Source organism: Mus pahari, chromosome 4, assembly GCF_900095145.1.
Source record: "Mus pahari chromosome 4, PAHARI_EIJ_v1.1, whole genome shotgun sequence".
Taxonomy (NCBI): Eukaryota; Metazoa; Chordata; class Mammalia; order Rodentia; family Muridae; genus Mus; species Mus pahari.
Window position 1 is genome coordinate 107,485,760 of NC_034593.1, and position 23,530 is coordinate 107,509,289.

General features: G+C 37.2%; 1 protein-coding gene across 1 annotated transcript in view; it reads left to right on the forward strand.

The window, feature by feature from the left end:
* Dpyd (dihydropyrimidine dehydrogenase) overlaps positions 1-23,530 on the forward strand; it is an 844,579-nt gene that overhangs the window by 308,606 nt on the left and 512,443 nt on the right. Inside the window, exons 9-10 of the mRNA XM_029537560.1 lie at positions 16,273-16,380; positions 18,399-18,568. Coding sequence (XP_029393420.1) covers positions 16,273-16,380; positions 18,399-18,568 — 278 coding nt within the window. The remainder of the gene's footprint in view (positions 1-16,272; positions 16,381-18,398; positions 18,569-23,530) is intronic.

The following is a 23,530-nucleotide window of genomic DNA, read 5'->3' on the forward strand; positions in this document are numbered from 1 at the left end:
TCTGTCTCTGTCTCTCTCTCTCCCTCCCTCTCTCTCTCTCTCTCTCTCTCTCTCTCTCTCTCTCTCTCTCTCTCTCTCTCTCTCTGTCTCTCTCTCTCCTTTTCTGATAGTCTGCCTGCCTGCCTGCGAAACAGGATGTAAGCTCTCAGACCCATGCTTGCTTGCATGCCACCATGCTGCCTACCATAATGATAATGTATTATCCTCTAAAACTTTAAGCAAGCCACCAATTAAATATTTTCTTTATGGGAGTTACATGGGTCATGGAGTGTCTTCACAGCAGTAGAACAGTAAATAAGGCACAGGCTAACAAATGGAGTATCAGCATCAATCTCCCGTGCGGTCATCCTGACCGTGTCTCTCCTATCAGGAATCCTTACTGGCTTTGCTTTCAAAGACCCTGTTTCAAGTGGCTTGAAGAACTACCTGAAAATATGACTTACTGAGGATCCTGAGGCCAGTTGAAGAGTGATAGACCCTCTTGGCCAGAACCGTCATTTCGATACTTCTTTTCATGGGTGTAAGAGCATCTCTGCCAGTTGCTTCTAGTCAAGCATTATTCAAACTGACATAACACTACATCTAATCTAAATTATACATGTATCTGATATTATATAAATGTTAGTAATGTTTGATTGATATTTTATTATAGTTATCAATCATTTATATTTTAAAACTCAGATAATTAGTAATAATGTGTGTTGTTTAGGGAAGGACAGGACATATATGTATACTTAGATTAGATACAATTTTTAAAATGTATTATGCCCCAGGGTGCTGTAAGCCCTGTATACACATCCCACTGATAGAGAAAGCTAAGCTGACTATAGACCTGTACTTTGCTGTTTTACTCCGGTTATTCGTCTCTCTCTCAAAAGTCCTACTCTGTATATAGTACTACTAAAATGAAGTCAGTTTTCTTGTGCTAAACCAAATAGATAGATAGATAGATAGATAGATAGATAGATAGATAGATAGATAGATAGATAGATAGAGTTTTCCTTAAGCCATAATTAAAAATGATTTCCTTGAGGCACCTACTTTTTCTACTTTATAGAGTTCATTGCTGAAAACTATATGATCCTTCCTTCTTATATTTATTTCTGTTCTGTAGCTGAGAAACTTTGAATTAGCACCTCCCATTGCTCAGCTCCTAGAGTTCGCTACTAAAATGTTTAGTCTCTTCAGCTTCAACCACCACCACCCTTAAAGCTGAAGATGCTTTCATGGGCTCTGAATTTTGCCCTTCATTTTTGCTTCTTATTTTACTCCCCCTGGTGAGTTAGCATGTCTTGCATCTAGGACCATGATTGTGTATATTCCCTTGCTGTGTTTGTTCTGTGTATCTAGGACCATGACTGGTGTATATTCCCTTGCCATGTTTGTTCTGTGTATCTAGGACCACGACTTGTGTAAATTCTCTTGCTGTGTTTATTCTGTGTATCAGGATTAAACTTCCATTGTAAGCTTCGTACTTGTATGTTAACTTAGTTATTTACCTGGAGCACAAATCTCTTAGATATCTATGCTCCTTTTCCACTTTCATTGAGCCGTAGCCAATGGCTATGTTACATAAAAATGGTCACACCAAAGCTGAAAGTCAAGACTTCTCTGACATTGCTACTTTCTCTCCTGCCTTCAGCTAGCTACAAGATACCAAATCCTGTGAATCCACCCAAAATCTATCCTAAGCATATGTTTGTATTCTTCTGTGTTTTAGTTTGAGTTAATCCCTCCTCCTCATTAAGAGAAGTTATGAAACACTTTAACTTAAATTTAAAAAATTCATTTCTACACTCCTCCATTGCTGGTGGGATTGCAAGCTTGTACAACCACTTTGGAAATCAGTCTGGCAGTTTCTCAGATAATCGGTCATAGTAATACCAGAGGATCCAGCAATACCTCTTCTTCAGATGTTCCTACTGGTAATAAGGACACATGCTCCACTATGTTCATAGCAACCTTATTTATAATAGCCAGGAGCTGGAAAGAACCCAGATGTCCCTCATTAGAGGAATGGATACAGAAAATGTGGTACATTTACACAATGGAGTACTACTCAGCTATTAAAAACAATGAATTTATGAAATTCATGGCCAAATGGATATATCTGGAGGATATCATCCTTAGTGAGNTAACCCAATCACAAAAGAAGTCACTAGATATGCACTCACTGATAAGTGGATATTAGCCCAGAAATTTAGAATACCCAAGATACAATTTGCAAAACACAAGAAAACCAAAATGAAAGAAGACCAACATGTGGATACTTCATTCCTCCTTAGAATAGGGAACAAAATACCCATAAAAGGAGTTACAGACACAAAGTTGGGAGCTAAGATGAAAGGATGGACTATTCAGAGACTACCCTACCTGGGGATCCATCCCATCATCATCTATCAAACCCAAACACTATTGTACATGTCAGCAAGATACTGCTGAAGGGACCCTGATATAGCAGCCTCTTGTGAGGCTATGCCAGTGCCTGACAAACACAGAAGTGAATGCTCATGGTCAGCTATTGAATGGAACACAGGGTCCCCAAAGGAGGAGCTACAGAAAGTACCCAAGGAGCTGAAGGGGTCTGTAACCCTATAGGTGGAACAACAATATGAACTAACCAGTACCCCCAGAGCTCGTGTCTCTAGCTGCATATGTAGCAGAAGATGGCGTATTCAGCCATCATTGGAAAGAGAGGTCCCTTGGTCTTGCAAACTTTATATGCCCCATAGAGGGGAATGCTAGGGCCAAGAAGTGGGAGTGGGTGGATTCGGGATAGCATTTGAAATGTAAATGAAGAAAATATCTAATAAACTAATTAAAAATTCATTTCTGACCTTGATAACTCCACATACTTCTTTGTATAAATTCATCATCCAAATTTCTTTTGAGTAAAATTTTTACTTTGGGTTGGTCATGCTTCTCCTAAGGTTTTGGCACCCTGGAAAGCCATGGGTATGTTGAAGAACATAGGAGATGTTTTTATTGTTTCATTCTGATTTTTGTAACATGCTTTTACATGTTCTGATCCACTCTGTTCCTACCCTGAAAAGCAGCCCTACACACTGCCACCACTTTTTATTTTATTTTATTTAATATGAGAATGATTACTACAGCTTGTTTCTTGGGTCTATTTGCTTGGAAATTTGTTTTCCGGCCTTGTTTTCTAAAGTAGTGTCTTTATTTGACACTGAGGTGCATTTCCTGTATGCAGAAAAAATGTTGTGTCCTGTTTACATATCCAGTCCCTCAGTCTATGTCTTTTTATTGGTAATTGAGCCCATTGCTGTTAAGAGATATTAATAATTAGTGATTGTTGCTTCCTGTTTGTTATTTCTTATTTTATTTTTATATTTGTGTAACTATCTTCTTTTGGGGTTGTTGAAAGAAGATTAATTTCTGGCTTTTTCTAGGGAGTAGTTTCACTCTTAGTATTGGCGTTTTCCATCTATTATCCTTTGTAGGGCTGGGTTTGTGGAAAGATACTGTGTAAATTTGTTTTTGTGATGGAATATCTTGTTTTCTCCGTCTATGGTAACTGAGAGTTTTGCTGGGTCAATGTTTTCTATGGTATCTTCTGCATGTGAGATTCTCTGTGTCTGTTGTGTTCTGATGGTGATGCTTGCATCTATGACTCCTGATCTCTGTCCCAGGTTTTCTATCTCCAGGGTTGTCTCCCTTTGTGATTTCTTTGTTTCTATTTCCACTTTTAGATCCTGAATGGTTTCGTTCAATTCCTTGACCTGTTTGGTTGGTTTTCTTGCAATTCTCTAAGTAATTTTTATGTTTCCTCTTAAAGGGCTTTAAGCTGTATACTTGTCTTCTCCTGAATTTCTTTTAAGGGAGTTATTTATGTCCTTCTTACAGTCCTCTGTCAACATCATGCGATGTTATTTTACATCGCTGTCTTGCTTTTCTGGTGTGTTGGGGTAACCAAGGCTCACTGTGGTGGGAGAACCGGGTTCTGATGATGCCACATAGACTTGCTTTCTGTTGCTTATGTTCTTGCTCTTGTCTCTTGCCATCTGGTTATCTCTGGCGTTAGCTGGTCTTGCTGTCTCTGACCATTCCTTATCTGTCCTGTAAGCCTGGGTATCAGAACTCCTGGGAGACCAGTTCTGTCTGGGAGGAACTTGATTATAGACAGCTATGGCACAGGGTCGGCCCTGGGGTTCAGATGGTAACCAAAAGCATTCTGTCCGAGGCTGCACCTTAGTTCCTGTGTCGTGAGGACTCCAGGTGGGTCCGTCTTGGACCAGGAATTTGAGCAGAAGTGGTAGACTAACCAACCTATGCTCACATTTATATCCATACTTCGAGGAGACCAGCTCTCTCCTGTTGGTGGTATTTGGGTATGAAGCACTGTCAGCTCTGAGTACAGATGGGAACTAACCTTTTCCAGTAGTTTTCCCAAGAGTGCACAATCAGTTTCCAGTCGTTCAAGACTTCTTCAGCTTTTCAGATAAACCTTACCCACTCCAAGGCTGTGGGGAAGCCTGTGATCTCAAACACCTTGGACTCAGGCTCACTGTCCACCGCCTTCTTGTGGAGCCAATTTTATGCTCTATAATGTAACATAAATATGTCCACTAATTTGTAATGTTAGTAATGTGTAGTCCACTAATTTTGTAATGTTAAATGCCAGTATTTGTGGAAATTTCAACTTGGTTGGTGTCTGTAGTAGTTCTTGTTTTGGTGCTTTATATGAAATTTTTTTACTGCATTTCAGAGAAAATACCAAGAATATAAGTATGAAAATTGTAAGAGCTTTTTAAAGTTAAAATGTATGAAAGTCAGCTCATGTGTTAACATTTCTCTATGTAAGTCACTGTACTTCTGTGATATTGAGATACATTATATCAATTAATCTCCTTGCAAATCAGGTTTTAGAGAGAAGAAAATTGAGACTTAAAATTTAAATAACTGTGATTATGTAGTTTATACAGCTTGTATTTGCTGAAGTAGTGTTATGAATACAGTTATGTCTGATATTCAACACCACTGTTTCCTGTTACCTAGTCCTGACTCACAAGTTCTTGCAGAAAGTGGGGTTCACTGGTGGTGCACTGTGATTATCAGTTGTGGGTAATGGCATCACATTTGATGTTCAAGGCCACTTCTGTGATCTTGGAATGGATTTGGAAGAGAGATTAGTACAAATAAAAGTTTGGAGCTGAGAAGTGTGACGTGTCTGTCTACCATGTTTGAGATAGAGACTCTGTATGGAGTGCAATGAGACACACTAGCTTTTCCTCAGTACCTCTCTCTCTCTCTCTCTCTCTCTCTCTCTCTCTCTCTCTCTCTCTCTCTCACACACACACACACACACATTCTATGAAAACCCAACCAACATTAATAATTACATGTCTATAGAATCTAACAGTTATACAGATGGAAACATGTTTGAAATGGTCAACCATGTTTTTCTAGGATTGTTGATCAAATACGTCCATTAAGAATGTTTTCTGTATCAGAACCTGGTAGTGCATATCTATAATCAAGCTCCCGTAAGGTAAGGATGAGAGGAACACCTGTCTTTTTACCTATATTGTGAACTCTGGAATGTCATGCTTAAGACCTTTCCTGTGAAATAAAAGCACCCAAACAAGCAAATAATTGACTCTTATAACCATGGTCTAGATTACTGTAGGGTGCCTTATCTCAATTTATCATAGTACTAGAACACAGATACTTTTGGTTTTCGAGGAAAGCATTTAAATGCTTTAACTAAATTCATATTCCTTTAAGGATTAAGGCATGAAGTTTTTCCACATAGAGAAAGCTTAATTCTCACAATATGATCACAGAACACACTGGAATGGTTACAAATAAAGGTGATATTAGAGCCTGTATTAAATAATTTATTTGAATAAAACCAGAAAGAATAATTTTGAAAACTACCTTTGAGAAAGTAACTAATACAAACAATGGACGTGTGGTGCATTTACTGGTGATTAACACATTAGTGACGCATCTGAGATTACATTTTTTAAAGGGCTCTCTTCCTCTGCAGAATGCGTGTTTATGGAGACAGCTTTAATGTTGATGCCTGCTGTGCAGTTCAATAGAGTATGTTTTTAGGTGGTTGGCTGAGGGTTATTTCGTTATGTATGTCGATGGAGATAAGTGTTTTAATTACTTTTTTAATGTCTGTGCTTTTGTATTTTTCTCTCCTCTTCCCTTTTATTTCCTATTGCTAAGATTACTGCCCCATCTCCACAGCAGGTGGCGATTGCAAATTTGTTTTCTTTGTAAGGCTGGTAGATTTATTTTGTAATATAACTGTTCCTTTTTAGTATTTTATTATTAATGATTTCTTTTCTTTGGAATATAGTCTACTTACACAACCTTAAGTAGTAATTTCCTAAAACCATCTATGAACTCCCATCATTAAGAGGGGAAAAAAAAAAAAAACTGCCTGAGGTATATTGCTTGAGTTTCCCTTACCCTTAGTTGACAATGTGAAGATTAAACTTTAAGGAAATTGTTTATAACAAATGCCAAAGGGGAAAAAATAAAACATGCAGAGAAATGATGGAAGTAAGAAGAGGAGAGAAGGAACCCAGGAGACAGACATACTTAATACAAAAAACCAGTAGTCACGGGAGAAAATATAGATTTGTGATAGAAATGTGTTATATTCATGCATGTATTTTAGAAAAGGAATTTTAATTAGGCCTTGTATTATGTTAAAATTAAATTTTAATTATTAAAATAACAGCTAATTTTCAGAAAATTAGAGCACTACAAAATTATGAAGAAAAAAATAAAAAGCCTTCATGTCTTTTTCAGGGATTTTGTGGTATCCTGTTTTATAGATAAAACAAAAGTCAGATGAAATCTGAATAAATAAAGTTATTTGTCAGTACGGTTACTCATATCCCATTTTTATCTTATATATTCATACTTATTAATATACTACTTTGTTATTATGGTTGTGTGGTTCTATTTTGTTCTGTTCATAAAAAATTATCTATTCGGAACACAGTGGTATGAGAGAATTTATTCATATGTTCTACATATGGTACAAAGATTTATCAAAATATATTTTTATTTCATGTAATCAGCTTTGGTTATGCATACTCTTATTCAATACTAAAAAAGTATTTTCTATTTTATCAATTGAGTACATGATCTTATTTCATCATCTTCAATTTTTTGAGAATAGGAAAATCTCAGTTCAACATAGCTCTGGCTTATTTATGATTTTGTACAGAGATACCAGTGTATTGTGGGAAATGATTGTTTGAAGTGTTAGTTCCATTTATACCATTTTTAGGAGTCTTATCCTGTTACACTCTAACTAGTAGCATGACACACACGAGTAATGTGTGTGCTTGTATTGAAAGAGCCCAGAAGGCACTTCCAGGAAGCAGATGTTTAATGGGGATTTGAAAAATCAATGAAATGAATATTATTGTGATCCATGGTGATCTAATTTCATAGGTGTTATATTGAATTGCTCCATTCTTTCTGGATTCAGCCTGAACACTCACAACTAACCATATTTACAGTGGGCTGTCAGGGAGAAGGCTGGGGCTTTTATTGAGAAAAGAATCACAATAGGGTCTCATTGATCTGTTCTCTTTCTAATCAATATATGGATCCCAGAATGATAACCCATATGGCACTACTGTCCCTTGGAAGCAAGATATAAGTCCTTTGACTCATAAAAGGAATCTTTAAGTGACAGATAAAAAACGTTGCCATTGTTCATGGCATTGCAGAATACATTGGGACTTAAAAGGATTGTTTGATTTTCATGTTCTAATCTCAACAGCTGGGACTCCATATAGGAAATGTTTTATTGTTGTTGTTTTATTATAGTACATATACACACATTTTTCCATGATTTTATTATTTTTGTTTGCATATTTTTACACAGAGATGTAAATACTTAAGACTAATAGATTGTCTTTGGAAACATTTCTCAAGAATTTCATTACCATTTAGGTCTTCAATTTGTATGGTTTCATATTTTACATAGGATGACCAAAAAATGACTCGGATTTGAATGTTTTCTTAGATTTACCAGAAACATTCATGTACATTTATATCTAATTTTTAAAACAGTTCCAGTAGCTGGAGAGGGGTCTCTGTTAGGTTTAGAGCACTAGATTCTCTTGCAGAGCACCTGGGTATGGTTTCTCGCACACTCATGGTAGGTCATACCTACCTGTTAACTCCAGGCCCAGGGGATTCCTCTTCCTCTTTTTTCTTCAAAGGGCATTGTTCTTTACATAATGCACATACATACATGCAAGTAAAACACCTACGTACATGAAAAAAATCAGAATAGATGTTTAAAGATGACTTTATAATATGTCAGACTATACTTATTTTAAAATGAAAGAATTCAAGAACCACTGTATTAGGCAACTTACAGAAATTTGTCTAGAAAGCAGAAATGAGGGGGCTGGAATACAGTCATTTAGGCTATGCTCTTTGAGATTCTAATACTATTCTTGTAGTGTTTTATTAAAAAATGAGAGCAGAGATATATTTGGTGGATGTGCAGTCAGGTGTGGGGGAAGAGGGTACCTCTGAGGGGCCCAAGCTGAGGCATTCCTTCTCCCTGAGGGATCAGCCACACAAGATGGTATAGTGTTTATTCAGAGCATAGGCAGAGGAGTTAAAGGAAAGGGAGAAAGGAAGAGAGAGAGAGAGAGAGAGAGAGAGAGAGAGAGAGAGAGAGAGAGAGAGAGAGAGAGAGAGAAGCAGTCCATGAGCAGATGGAGAGAGAGGGCGAGGGGAATGGAGGGGGAAAGAGGGTAAGGAACTATGGGTAGAAGAGCAAGAAAAGCAAGAGAGTGAGGAGGGGGCAAGCAGCCCTTTTTATAATGAGTCGGGCATATGGGGGGGCTGTTGCCAGATAACTGTGGGACAGAGCCTTGACTTAATTCCAACAGTTCCTCATGCTCTGAACTAAAAGTCACAGTCAGTGCTCCATCTCTCAGTCTCTACTTTCTTGGTTTTGAGCACACATGGCCTGAGTCTGTTGTAATCTGCAGAACAAGTGAGAATAGCAGAATAACTTTGTTTCCAGCATTTTTGAATCTATATTAAGATGCCATTTTCTAGACTAAAATAACAGTCCATTCAGCAATGACACTTTAATGTATAGTGATATTGTGTAAATGATGGGTTAGGTGGGCATTTAATTCATGTATGCTCAAATGTGTCATTTCATTGCATTAAACAAAGATCCCTACCAAGAGAATGATAGCAAAATCTTACTTCAAAAGTTTTACCTAATAACCTAATTGTAGTTCTATAAATGATTATGCAAGTATCTCAGTTTACAGTAAGGATTTGAAAAAATACAAAACTAAAGAAAGTCAATTGTTTTACAAAATTATTGGTTAATTTTAGCTAGGTCTCTTTCAGATAATTTGTCTAATTAATCTGTATTTAATCTTTCTGGATAATTTAATCTCCTTCTTAATCCAGCATGCTCCCTTAGTTAAGGACTAGGATATTAAAACTCACTCTTCCTCCTTCATGACCCATATTCACAGGGCCTAATGCATGTGAGTCAGATGATCTGTAACTGAACTGTATACACACACACACATGCATGCATACACGCACGCACCCACACACTCACCCATTCACACACCAGCATCCACAGCACCCATACTATGTTCTCTGACAAAAAAAGTGTGATCTCAAAAGAAACCGCAAGACAATAAGAAGCAAGCAATCTATTTGGAGACATCAGCTGGATAATATGTAGTGGAAAAGTTGACCAAAATTTAGGTTTAACCTTATTTAGCACAGTAGAACTCCCAGAACCTAAAATATTCTGGTTTCCCTTTCAAATTAATAAAGTAAATGAGTTTAGATGGTCTCAAGTTTTACAAATAAATTTGGAAAATTGAGATTGCCTTTTTACATATATTTGATTGTTAAATATTATATGCATCAAGTTATAATAGAACACATACACACACACACACACACACACACACACACACACACACACACACACACACACACACACACACACACACACACACACACACACACACACACACATAATTTTTAAAACAACTCCATGAGCTGGAGAGAAGCCTTAGTGGTTAAGAGCACCAGATTCTCTGTAGAGGACATCTAGATGTGGTTTCCAGTACCCACATGGTAGGTCACACCTACCTATTAACTCCAGGTTAACTTATGACATCTGCCATCAACTATACCTTGTCAACCTGAGGATGATAACATGTCTGTAGTGTTTTGTTTACTAAAGTCTGGTTTCTGAAGACGTGTGACATAACAGCATCCTGTGTACCTGTTGTGAACACCAATTCCTAGAACATCATCCACCTCTGTAAGCTGCAGGCTTGTACTCGGGACCAGTTCTCACCTTCCCTGCTACATTCTGTTTAGCTTGAGGACTGTGAGCCATTTCACAAAGCACGTTTATCTGGTGGTTATCTTTCTCACCATGCTCAGCTCTCACCCCACCTTGAAGTTAACATATCTCACAAAATTCTTGTTCAATTATATTAACACAAAGAAGTGACCCAATGAGCCACTCAAGCAAATGTCACTGACTATCTCATGATTCTCAAGCACAGCCCACTACAACTAGATCAAGGCACATAACTGATTCTTCCTTTATTACTTATTGGATGATAATACATTACAGAATATTTAGTATCTTTTTCATGTTAATGGAAATTCAAAACGTGCTATGAACTGAGGAGCATGGATCCTATGTGAGCTGCTGTTATTTATTCTGCTGGTGTTCCAGAGGGAGGTGATTTGGAAACAAAGCAAGGATACATGGTTTTTCAAAGAATATCAAATATTGAAAAATAACCAGCAGATGCCCAAGAGAGACACACTTAAAAAGGAAAATACTTCAGAAAGGAAGAAAATAATCACAAAACACAAAGGCAGTCCAGAGAACCAGACAGCACTTTCTCAACCAGGAGAATGGGAGATGAACATAGATCTATTCTGTGTAGCATGCAGCTTGCATATAGCAGAGTTTAACAGGGAAATGGAATATATGCATTTCTAATTCTCCCCTAGAATACTACTGATTAATCTGCATCGATTATATCTAGATCCAATTATAACTTTACACATGGAAAAGACGGCCCTTACAAAGGCTGGGGAGATGACATGGTCAATTAAATGCTTGCTGGGCAAGTGAGAACATCCACATTCAGAATCTAACACCTTCATAAAGAACCAGGGCCAGGAGCTGTGCAATGGTAAATACCAGCAAGTGGGAAGCAGAACGCTAGGGATTGTAGGCCAGTCAGTCTACACAAGTTGATAACCTCTAGGATAACTCACAGTCATTGTCTCAAAAACTTACTTATGTGGAAAGAACTAGAGGATGACATCTGACATCAACCCCTGGCCTTACCATAAATGAACACCTGTACACATGTTACCCATATAGACATACAGAAACACCCAGGCACCCAGACACCCAGACACCCAGACACCCAGTCAGACAGACAGACAGACAGACAGACAGACAGACAGACACAGATAGACAGACACACAGAGAGAAACGTATTCTGTGACTTTCAACATAGCTATTCCATTCATATGTGGTACAATGTCCCCCTATCTAAATGTCTGCCATAGAGTTATTTAGATATTTTAAATGAATTAATTATGCACATTTCCCTACCCACCAGGCAATTACTGCAATGCGAGTAGTCAATAAATGTTGAATAAATTTTTCTGCATAGGTAGATTTTACTTTCTTTCTGAGAGCAGCTGAGAATTACTGTTTTGCTATACTTCTTAGAGAGATGTTGGTTTGTGTACTACAGCAGCAACAACCAGTCCTCTGGCAACTTCCCTAAAGAGCATCACTTTGCTCTGGAGACTTTGATAGACACACCCATTACTGAGCAGCTTGGGAGGGTTTTGTTTGTCGAACATTGCCCATCCCTTTTTATTCATAAACTCACATCTTCCTACTGAAAGTTGAATTAAAAAGCCATTTCTGTGTCATTTTGAAATCATCCTCTTGTAGACACAAACCTTATTTATTAATATGCCATCGACTCTCAGGGAAGTCTTCTTTTGATAGATGGAGATTTGCAACTTTCATATTTCACTTAAGGTTGCCTCATTTTTCTTCCCTCGTAAAACTTTACTAAAATTCGCTAAGATTTAATACTTTACTGTGATTTAAACTTTATTCTTTCTTTACTAGAATATGTGAAGTTTGGAAGAATTTATAAACTATAGGATAAATAAGCCTATCTTACAGCAAAGGCTCATTGAACCTTCATTATGTACCAGGTCTCGATGACATATGAGCACACACCAGTGCTGCTGATCTCTAAATCTCTCATTCATGAGAATAGTGCCATTTTTACCTGCTTAATAGAAATGGTGATTATGAGGGGGGGTGGCTTGAAGTCAGAGATCTCTGGGAAAACCGAGCCAGTAGTTGTGTGTGTGTGTGTGTGTGTGTGTGTGTGTGTGTGTGTGTGTGCGTGCGTGCGCGCGCGCGCGCGCACTACTGACAGCAGTCATTGTTCTCTTCTTTGGAAGAAGAAAACTCAGAAATATGCAATAAGCCAAAAGAGAACTCTCAGGTAAGAGATGGTATTGAAATACACACACACACATACACACACACACAAACACACATGCACTGGGGGCGGGAGGGAGGGAGGAGAAGGGAGAGAAATGCTAAGGGGACAAGGGCAGAGGAAGAAAAAGGGTCACATAGGCTAAACTGGCTATGGACTTGGAACTAGCATGCATTCCAGACTGGCACTGCACTCACAATATAAGGCATAAACTGAGCTTGAGCGCCTGCCTCCTCTTCCCCATGGTTGGGATTACAAGCATGCCCCACCACAGCAGGTTTGTACAGTCCTGAATTGGAGACCAAGCTTTTTGTATGCCCCAGATACCCCTTTCTAACCGAGCTGGAGCCCTGATGTTCAGTATAGAAACACATTTTTTCTTTCACAGGGAAAGTGTATTTTCTTCTTAAGGCCTTTCTCTGATAGAATAAGGCTAGCCCACACTAATAAGGTGGTCTTTAATTCAAGTCATACAATTATAGTTCTAAGCAGCATTTTAGAAAGGCATCCACATTTACACATAGGTTACTATTTTAGTGAATAGCTGGCTCTGTAGCTCAGTCAAGTTGACACATAAAGCAAATGATCCTGCACAAAATCACAGAGCTGTGAAGTGGGTGAAGAGAGACTTGTTTCAAAATCTGTCTGGTGACCTGCACTTGGTCACGCCATAGCATTATAGGCACTGATCTTCCATAGTGCCATGGCCAGAAGGTTAAACTTAACTCATTGAGACATAAGTTACCTGAACTAGAGGCAAGGTGTTCGTGACTCATGAGACACAGTATGTGACCTGAGCTATGTAGGGTGCAGGGATAATTTAATCCTAACGAGTCTGTCTAGTTACTGGCTCATTTTTCATTTTCTTAAGCCAACATTCATAACTCAGAACATCTTGCCAATTCCCTTTGAAACATTTATAGTAAAACTCTGACCCAGTAAATGATAAATCCATCATAGTGCCAAATGTAGATTTAAATGAAAGAATAAGAAACCCAATTGTCTTTGCCCATGTCTTGATCCAAGTGAACAATGATGAATGAATGAATGAATAAAAAATATTATTGTATCCAATTCCAACTGGTCAGTCCTAAAATCATACACATACAAGTAGCTTTCCATAGACATATATATGTATATATACATACACACACACACACACACACATATATATATATATATATATATATATATATATATATATATATATATATATATATATATATATATATATATATATATATATATATATATATATATATATATATATATATATATATGTATATATGATTAGAAGAATAGACACTATGATCAAGGCAACTTTTATAAAAACAACATTTATTTGGAGCTGACTAACAGGTTCAGAAGTTCAGTCCATTATCATCAAGATAGGAATATGGCAACATCCAGGCAGACATGGTGTATTAGGAATTTAAAGTTCTTCATCTTCATCTGAAGACTGCTAGCAGAATACTGGATTCCAGGCAGCTAGGATGAGGGTCTTAAAGCCTGCAACCTACAGTGACACACCTACTCCAACAGGACCACACTTTCTAATAGTGCCATGCCTGGGCTGAGCATATACAAACCATAACTTTCTTAAAGGTTTTCTGTCTAACCACTAATCTTTTATTATTTGTATTACTATGCCTCTGAATGTGTGTGTGTGTGTGCATGTGCATATGTGTGTGCATGTATGTATGTGTCAAGCATCTGGAGATCAGAAGACAACTTTGTAACATCCATTGTCTCTTTCTTCTTTACATAGGTTCAAACCTTACGTGTGGAGGTTTGAACAAAAGGTACCTTTACCTGCTGAGCCAGTTCATCAACTTTCATCATTAATCCTGTAATACACTTAGAATTTGACATTTATGAGAAGCTGAACTTTTAGTGTAAAGTGCATTTATTCCTTGAGATATATTAATGTCTATTTTCCTAGAATAATATTTCTTATCCATTAATTAAATATGTGACCAAGATTTTTGGTTCTTTGCATTTAGTTTCCTTGTGTTTTAACATTCAGCACTCTGTATCCTCTTAAACAATTTTACTTAAATCATAAGGAAGAGTATAAATTTCTCTGTTGATAATGTATCAGTGTATACTATAATTTGTGTATTGTTACACAATATATTTCTCTCTGTATACACATGTGGGTAATTGAGCTATGCACAGACAGGCTGGTGGTCTCCAGTTGAGTTGAGGTCTGAACCCTGAAGGGTGATAATTCACTTTCATGACACGGTAGGCATTCCCTCGTGCTCCTGGAACTCTGGCTCCTGCCTAAGTTACTGCCCTCCCCCCATAGCCCCCACGCAAGAAGCATGGCTAGAAGTCACATAGACAATGGCCCAAGCTTCTGACCTTCAGGCTAAACTCCTCCCCAGTTACCTAGCAACAGGCAAGACCATACAAGGGGCTGTTAGGCCCCCACCTCTCTCTCACCTCTTACTTCTCACTCGATTACTTCTTACCCTTCACTCTCACCCCTCTCTCCTCTCTCTTTGTCTTCTCTCCTCTCCTCTCACTCTCTTTCTCTCTAGCCTTCTCTCTCTCTCTCTCTCTCTCTCTCTCTCTCTCTCTCNTCTCTCTCTCTCTCTCTCTCTCTCTCTCTCTCTCTCTCTCTCTCTCCCTCTTCTACCTTCTCTCTTTCCCCTTGTCTCTCTACAATAAAGCTCTAAAACTAGAGAGAGTCTTTGCTCCAATCAAGATCTGCTGCACTTACTCTATCCTGTGTTGGGAGCCTCTCTTCCCTCATCCTTCTCTCCCATAACCCCAGTGGCTTTAGCAAAGTAGCTCCATGACTCCCAGGTAGGGCTGCCCCTTGCCAACCCCTGAAGAGTAGGTCAGAGGCTTAGATGCCCACCCGGGGATGAGTGGAAGGTAGATAGCAGCCTGCCCATGCCTTACTGAGCAGATAATAGGTGGAACTCTCATGGGGCGTGGGTCTCCCCTTCCCCCTCTTCCCCAGGGCCCCCCTTTTTAGTTCCCAACAATGCATATATATATATACATATATATATATATGTATATATATATATGTATATATATAATGTGAAGTTTGTGATATATGTATTTAATTTCGTATTAAAGGAATATGAGATCTGTTAGATCGTTGAGAGTTAAGGGTACTATTTGCTGTGATGAAACGCAAGTTGGGGAGGAAAGTGTTTGTTTCGTTCACACTTCCATACAGTAGTCCATCACTGAAGGAAGTCAGGACAGGAACTCAAGCAGGATAGCAAACAGAGGACAAGAAATGATGCAGAGGTCATGAAGCATAGGTCATAGTGGGGATGCTACTTACTGGTTTGCTCCTTATGGTTTGCCCAAAACCTTTTATAATATAACACAGGCCCACTAGCCCACTATGAGATGATAATACTCATAATAAACTTAGACTCTCCATCAATCACTAATTAATAAATTGCCCTACAGGCTTGCCCACAGCCTGACCCTGTGGAAGCATTATCTAAATTGAGGCTCCCTCCTAAATGATGGCTGTTTCTTGTGTCAAGTTGACATAAAATCAGCCAGCACAACTGTGTAATCTACATTTCTCTTTTTGGTGTGTTTATAGAATTTTTTTCCATTAAGAACCACAGTACTTTGAAGATTGTCACTATTTCCCTAATTTTAATAACCATTTAGTAAATTGATTCCTATTGATATTTTTTTTAACTTTATTAAATAGGCTTGCCAGAACCCAAAAAGGACCATATTTTCCAAGGCTTGACACAAGTCCAGGGATTTTACACATCTAAAGACTTTCTGCCACTTGTCGCCAAAAGCAGTAAAACAGGTAAAACCTACTGTCTTCTGTCTCGATGTTGTCTGTGTTGCCTGAGGCATTATAAATTTATATTAAATTCAAACTCAGGAAGACATTATTCTTATCTTATCTGGGTACTTGAATAAATAGCACTAAGGTAAAAACATTAAAAACTGATACAACTATTGTGCTGGAACTATGGAATTGCCTATTATTCCAAGAAGGTATCATGAAAAGCATTTGTGTGTGTGTGCGTGTGTGTGTGTGTGTGTGTGTGTGTGTGTGTGTGTGTTCCATGTAAGTCTAAAGTGCATCGTGAAAAACTAATTCAAAATAAAAAGACTGCAACTAACACTGGAATAGATTCTAGCAATAAGGCAAGATTTCTAGTTTGGGAGCTATTTTAAAGCAAGATTAGTCTTCACATGTCTGAAATGCTTTGTGTCTGCAGAGGCAGGAAGATCAAGGACTCTTCTAGAGCAGTAATTCTAAGCAGTTAAAGTAAGACACTTTGATAGACACCCTATTATTTCATGTACCCCAAGATGAACAACCTGAAAAGAAGACGATGCCAAGTGTTGGCTCTATTAGTGCCCTTGTCTTCGTGATAAAGAAGCTGTAGTATTTTTTTTTTTTATTTTCAACTAGATGGTCTAAACCTTTTAAACATTTATTTTTAAAGGATAAGGAGCCATATCTGTTCCTACATGTAATTATGTATAGAAATGATCAAAAATGTGTGTTTCCATTTCCTTAAAAAGTTTAAACAAACAAGTATTAGATTATTTGAAAGGTAATGGCAGTTAAGGATATCTTCCATATCTGTCTCAAGCCCTAAATCCTGGAAGCTTGTGGGTTTTTCCACAGGAAGATCATGGTGCACCAAGCTTGCATTTGAGAATCACAGAATGTCAGTTGTCTAATCCCCAACAGATGATCATCTAAACAAAATGATTGTATTTATTGAAATTATAGGTCTAGACATCATCTAGGGTGGCATTTCAAAAATTATAGTAATTCATGTTATCAGCAGTTTATAATACAGTACTGATAATAGAGGACTGCCTAACACAGAACAGTCTAAATTTCTTTTTCTCCAAGGATCTTCCTAAGGACACCAGATCTTTCTATACATAGTCTGAGAAATACTTGCATAGGAAGGCATATTTCCTTGGCTGGTAGGATGGATCAGTAGGAAAAAGCACTTGAATGTAGACCTGCCTCACGAGCTCCATCCTTGGATCCCACTATAGGGCTGGAGAGGGACATCACCTGAAAGATGTTCTTTGTCCACCCCATGTACACTGTGACATGTGAATGCCTCCACATACACAAGCATGACATTATTTAAATAAATAGGCTATATATATATATATATATATATATATATATATATATATGTATATATATATGTTTATATATGTGTATATATATATGTATAGATGTGTATGTACATATATGTAACACACACACATATATATTAGTTTCACAAAATGAAATAGAGAAACTCAATAGAGAAAGCTATATTGTAGTCATTATGTCTAGAAACTCTACAGTTACAAATATGATGCTTACTCAACACCTTAATTTTAAAAGTTTACTAAATATAAAATATATATGTTAGAAATTATGTGAAGTATCTTAATAAAATGCTCTAAACTATTGGCTGAGATTATAAGTATTGCGTTGTTTCACTGATGCATAGAAATTTAATTATGTACATGTAAAAATATGTATCATGACAGTGAGAGGTGTTTAATTGATTCCTACTGTTTATCATGACTACATTTTTAAAGTGTTACATCAGTCCTTATTGAAGGGGAGAAAAAGGAAGCTAAGGGTACTGAGTATAAAATTACATATATGAGCATATTTTTAAAATGGGAATAAAACTGTCTTTCAACGAAGCAGAATAATTTGATAGTGACACTCCACCCTGGAAAACTGCAAGATGCAATTTTACAGTGCTTTGAGTACAAGTATCTTTTGAGCTGTCATGCAGAAATGGTTTCTCTACTTGAAAATGGGGTTTTCCTTTCATCGTTCAGGAATGTGCGCCTGTCACTCTCCATTGCCATCCGTAAGGGGAGCCGTGATTGTACTCGGAGCTGGAGATACTGCGTTTGACTGTGCAACATCCGCTCTGCGCTGTGGAGCCCGTCGCGTGTTCATCGTCTTCAGAAAGGGCTTTGTTAATATTCGAGCTGTTCCAGAGGAGGTGAAGTAGAAGCACTGGAGGAGCTAGGGGTGGAATCCTGCAGATTTTAGGCAATGACACTGTTGATATGTAGCCCTAATTTAAATAATTAGATTGTCCTTAAAATGGACAGAGAAAAAAATAATTGAATTCTAGGGTATATGTAATTATTTTTATTCTGACAGTCCACTTAAAAGGAACTTTAAATATTAATTTGGGTAAAATGATACATGTATTTTGGTCAAAAATCACTGGTCTATCTTTTTTTATCAGTGTTTTAATATCTTTGAAGTGTATTCTAATTAGTATCTGTCAAATGTGCTAAATCTATAACCTCAACAATCTGAAATTTTCATAAAATGTGTGGATGCTAAATGAATGTTATAATTGGAAACATTTAAGATCCTTGAAGTCCAACTATACTATTATATATATATATATATATATATATATATATATATATATATATATTACATACATATACATATGTATTATATATGTATATAATACATGCATTGCACATATATACATGTATATAGTATGCATATGTAGTACCTATAATATATATAATACATGTATTACCGTACACATATAATTAATGACACACACACACACACACACACACACACAATGTTTTTATGCATACTCTGCTCACGTTTAGAGTCAACTGTTTCTGCTAGAAGGACTATTGAATGAAATTGCATCAGAATACTTTAAAAGAGCTTCCATATAAACACTGCTCAGATTCAGTATTTAGTTAACTTATTAAAGATGACAGATCTAACATCACTTCATTCTGACTAGTCTTCTATTAAAACATCAGCTGGTTGTGTACACCATGATCTCTCCAACTGTAATGGTCTCAGAAAAAGATAATATTTTAAAAGGGATATTAGTTGTAAGGTCATAGACTGAGCATATGGATAAAAAGATAAATTAACCATTTTATTCAAATCTGTATTTTGAATTTGATTTACTTGAGAATGCCCACACATTTCTGTAGGCTCTCTATCCAGCAGGAATTATAACTGCAGTTGGTGGGTAATTTGTCAGATGTGGATTAACTGCAGTACAAATTGACCTTAGTAAATGATCCATCACCCCTCATTCATAGCTGGACTGCAAGCATCAGCCTTCCTCAATGGGTTTTACTCCACCTACACTTTTAATACGTATTTTCTGAGGTGTTCCTATAATCCTAAGAATTGCTTCTGGAATACACTTTTAGGCATTAATTAGTTCACTTCACTTATATCACCCTACAAATTTAAGTAGCCAAATTAAAAGAGAAACAGTAGTTGATTTTACTTATTTTTTATTGCTTTGCATAGTATTGAACTTGGGAGATATAACAAATTGGTGAAATACTCTTTAGACTAAATATCTTAAATTCTGTTCATCTATTCCTATGATTTAAAATGTTTCATGATCAAAAGTTGACTCTTGAAGGTTGGACATAGAAGTTAACCTCATGTATTGGCATTCTACTTGTGGGGACCTGTGAATTAAAAGAGAGAAAAAAAAAGCAAAATTGAACAAAGCAAAGATTTATTTTAGGCCAGTGTCAGCAGATCACTGATGGACACAAGTCACAAGGTGACTACTTCAGTGACACATTTCTTCCAATCCGGTCCACTTGTAGAGCTGCTATTACCTCCTAATAACAGTGCTGACTGAGATAGAAGCTTTTGGATTTTAACTTTTGGAGGACATTCCATAAACAAATTTTCAACCCTAAATGGCAGTATTAATTATTTCATTCCTGATAGTATCATCATATCTCTTCATCTTCCATTAGAAAGAGTAACCAGAAATACACGGCAGCTGTTTCTGTCCTACATAAAACTCAGGAAAAACAAACAAACAAACAAACTCAGACTGGGTAATAACTTAGGAGAGTAAACCTGTATATTCATGTACCTTATGTTGAGTGACTAATATATAATAGGCATTAGTTCAAGTGAATTGAATTATCATAAAGAATTTCATGCCATCATAAAACATATAGTTAGGAAATAAAGGACTAAACAAGTACTTAATGCACTTGTTTATACAGAAAGTAAATATATTGTACTATCTGTGGTATATTGAAAAATATTGGTCAATATTCCATATTGTTCTATGGAAAAAATTACTAATATGAGGACATTTAGACTGTACCAGTGTTTGCTTGTGTGCAGAGGGTGGTGGAAGGAAAGACAGGGACTTCTCTCTTACGTAGAGTGGTTTGTGGGTCTTTCTGATTAGTTTTGCATATAGAAAAGATGACATTAAGTGAAGATTGGCATCCAGTAATAAGCACCGTTGAACTGGTTAAATGTTCTTAATCCTAATAGAGGAGGTCTCCTAGAGAGACATGTGAACAGAAGATGAAAACTGTGGGCTGTCTATGTGAATGCGGCCAGTAATTGTGGTCATTTAAAAGCTTCTACTCTGTAGAAAGCAAAATCTTGGGACTGTTTTGCATAGAGAATGATGAAGAACTAAGATAGGTTTTAGATTTACTACTCTGAAGAATTTTCACTATGGGACTGTAGAGAGAGAGAGAGACACACGCAAGAAGGATGGTTAGTGGCTAATAGAAGTAGACGTTTGGTCAGTGTGGTAGTATACAGAATGGGAGATATTACAGTGTAGGGGTAACTTAGTAGGGGGCCAGATACAGTAGGATGGGTGTTGTTGCAGGGTGCTAGGAAGAAGGAATGGGCCTTGGGAGCACAAGTTGCTTTTTGTCGGTGGAGATTTAGTAGAATTCCAGTTGTTCTGGGGCTTACTTATATCTAGAATGACTGTGTCTTTATTATTACTTTACAAGTAACCAAAACTTTTATACATTCTTAAAATGACAAAGCCTATATGAGTTTTTCTGTCAAGTAAATATAACATATAATCATTTGTAATTGGGTGAAAGTTTCAAATGACATGGTTTCTCTATTAACAAATTGTCTCATCACTGAGTACTTCAGCATCCATATATCTATAACTTCAATCCAATATTCTTACTTTGAGAGAGGAGAAAGCAGACCAACTGAACATTTTCTGAACCTTTAATAATAGATATGAATGAATACAGAGGTTAGTAACTTGCTTGAAACTGTGCCTTTTGGGGCTGTGGTTAATAAAATTGTTAATTTTATTATATATTATATATTAATTATATTTTTTTCTGTTGCTGTGATAAAAGACTATAATCAAGGCAACTAATAGGAGGAAATTTCTTTGGATATTCTTCCAGATGGACAATCCATTGGGGTAAGGGTACATGCAACAGGTGGTAGGAATGGTTGCAGGAACAAGTTGAGAAATCAGAACCTCAACAACAAAAATGAAGCAGAAAAATCACTTGAAGTAGGGCAAGACTATGGTATCTCCAAGTCCACACCAGTGATGTACTTCCTCAGTAAAACTGTACCACCTTTTCAAACAGCACCACCAAGTGAGAACCAGGCATTCTAACACCCATGTTGATGGGGACTTTTGTAAATTATTACTCAAACTATAGCAATTACCAATATCAATATTTCTGCATCCAAAAATATTTAAATCAATAACACTAGGAAGCATCTCAGAATAAAATTTTCAAGGGCAAAGCTGGGCAGTGGTGGCACACACCTTTAATCTCAGCACTTGGGGACAAAGGCAGGCGGATTTCTGAGTTTGAGGCTAGACTAGTCTACAGAGTGAGTTCCAGGACAGCCAGGGCTACACAGAGGAACCCTGTCTTGGAAAAAAAATTCTAGGACAAATACAAGCTGCTTTTCTAATGCACAGGCTTTCAAAATTTAGAGTGGATCAAAAATCACATTGCTGAACACAGACCTCTGGGTCCTGTCCCCCTGAGTTTCTCTAAGAGTAAGTTTGGAATGGGCCTGAGAATTTGCATTTTAACAAGTTCCCTGGTGGTGCTGAGGCTGCTGGTCCACTGCTCTAATGTATCATCGATGAGTTTCCAGCTGTCTAATTAGAACCATAAGCAGTGTGCTGTTTGGAGGCACTTTCCATCTTAGTTAAGAAAGCATTAATGCTGAAGGATATAGGTTTGATGAGATGAAGATAGGGAGGCATCATCAGCATATTGATGTAATTCTGATTCCAAATGTCTCTCAGGCTCCCTGGTGGCCTCACATACATGCTAAATAGGATGCTACTGACACACTAGCTATTCTCAGCCCTCAGTCCTTGGGGAAACCAGCCAATCACTCAGTGCTATCCTTTAAAAAGATGAGGGGAAATCTGTTAATAATTCCCTCCAGTACTTTCTGCAAGCTTAAATAGGTGAGATTAAATTTCACAGGATAACAGAATCCCCCAAAATGCTGGTATTAAAAGCTGTTGACATATCAGACAGAACTGCCAGAATGCTGTAGGCGGTTGGGAATCCCTAAAAGGAGGCATGAAGGTCAGGGCTCAATAGACCTGCTTGACTTGATCAATTTCAACAATAAGGTTAAGGAAGGACTATGTAGTTGTTATTGATTACGATGGAGAAGAATATGGCTCAATATTAGTTTTAATAAGAAGTCCCATTCATAAAGAGTATTGCAGGGACGTATCACAAACCTACTTAGTTTCTAAGTGGCAGCAGAGCATGCTGCATACGTCATCTTTCTATATTCTGATGGCATCTATGTGCTATTGCCTCTGTTGGTTTATCAGGATAGTAACTGGTTTGATTAGATTTGCGTGTTATCAAAAATCTTAGTTATTTAAAGGATTGGCTGTCTTGACAATGAAGACTAGCTTATTATTTCAATATAAAAGTTTATGCCAGATTCTTTAGTCCATTAGTCAAAATGTGTTTTACTGTGATTTTTGAAATAATATATTTCCCTATGAAAGAATACATCCATTAACTAAATCCTTTGGGGACAATACTCATACCCCACAATATATCTTTTATGGGACACAATTTGCAGTCCCCATATACAGCATTTTTAGCAATAAATGACATTGTTAAAGCTACATCCCTTGTTTTGATACTTT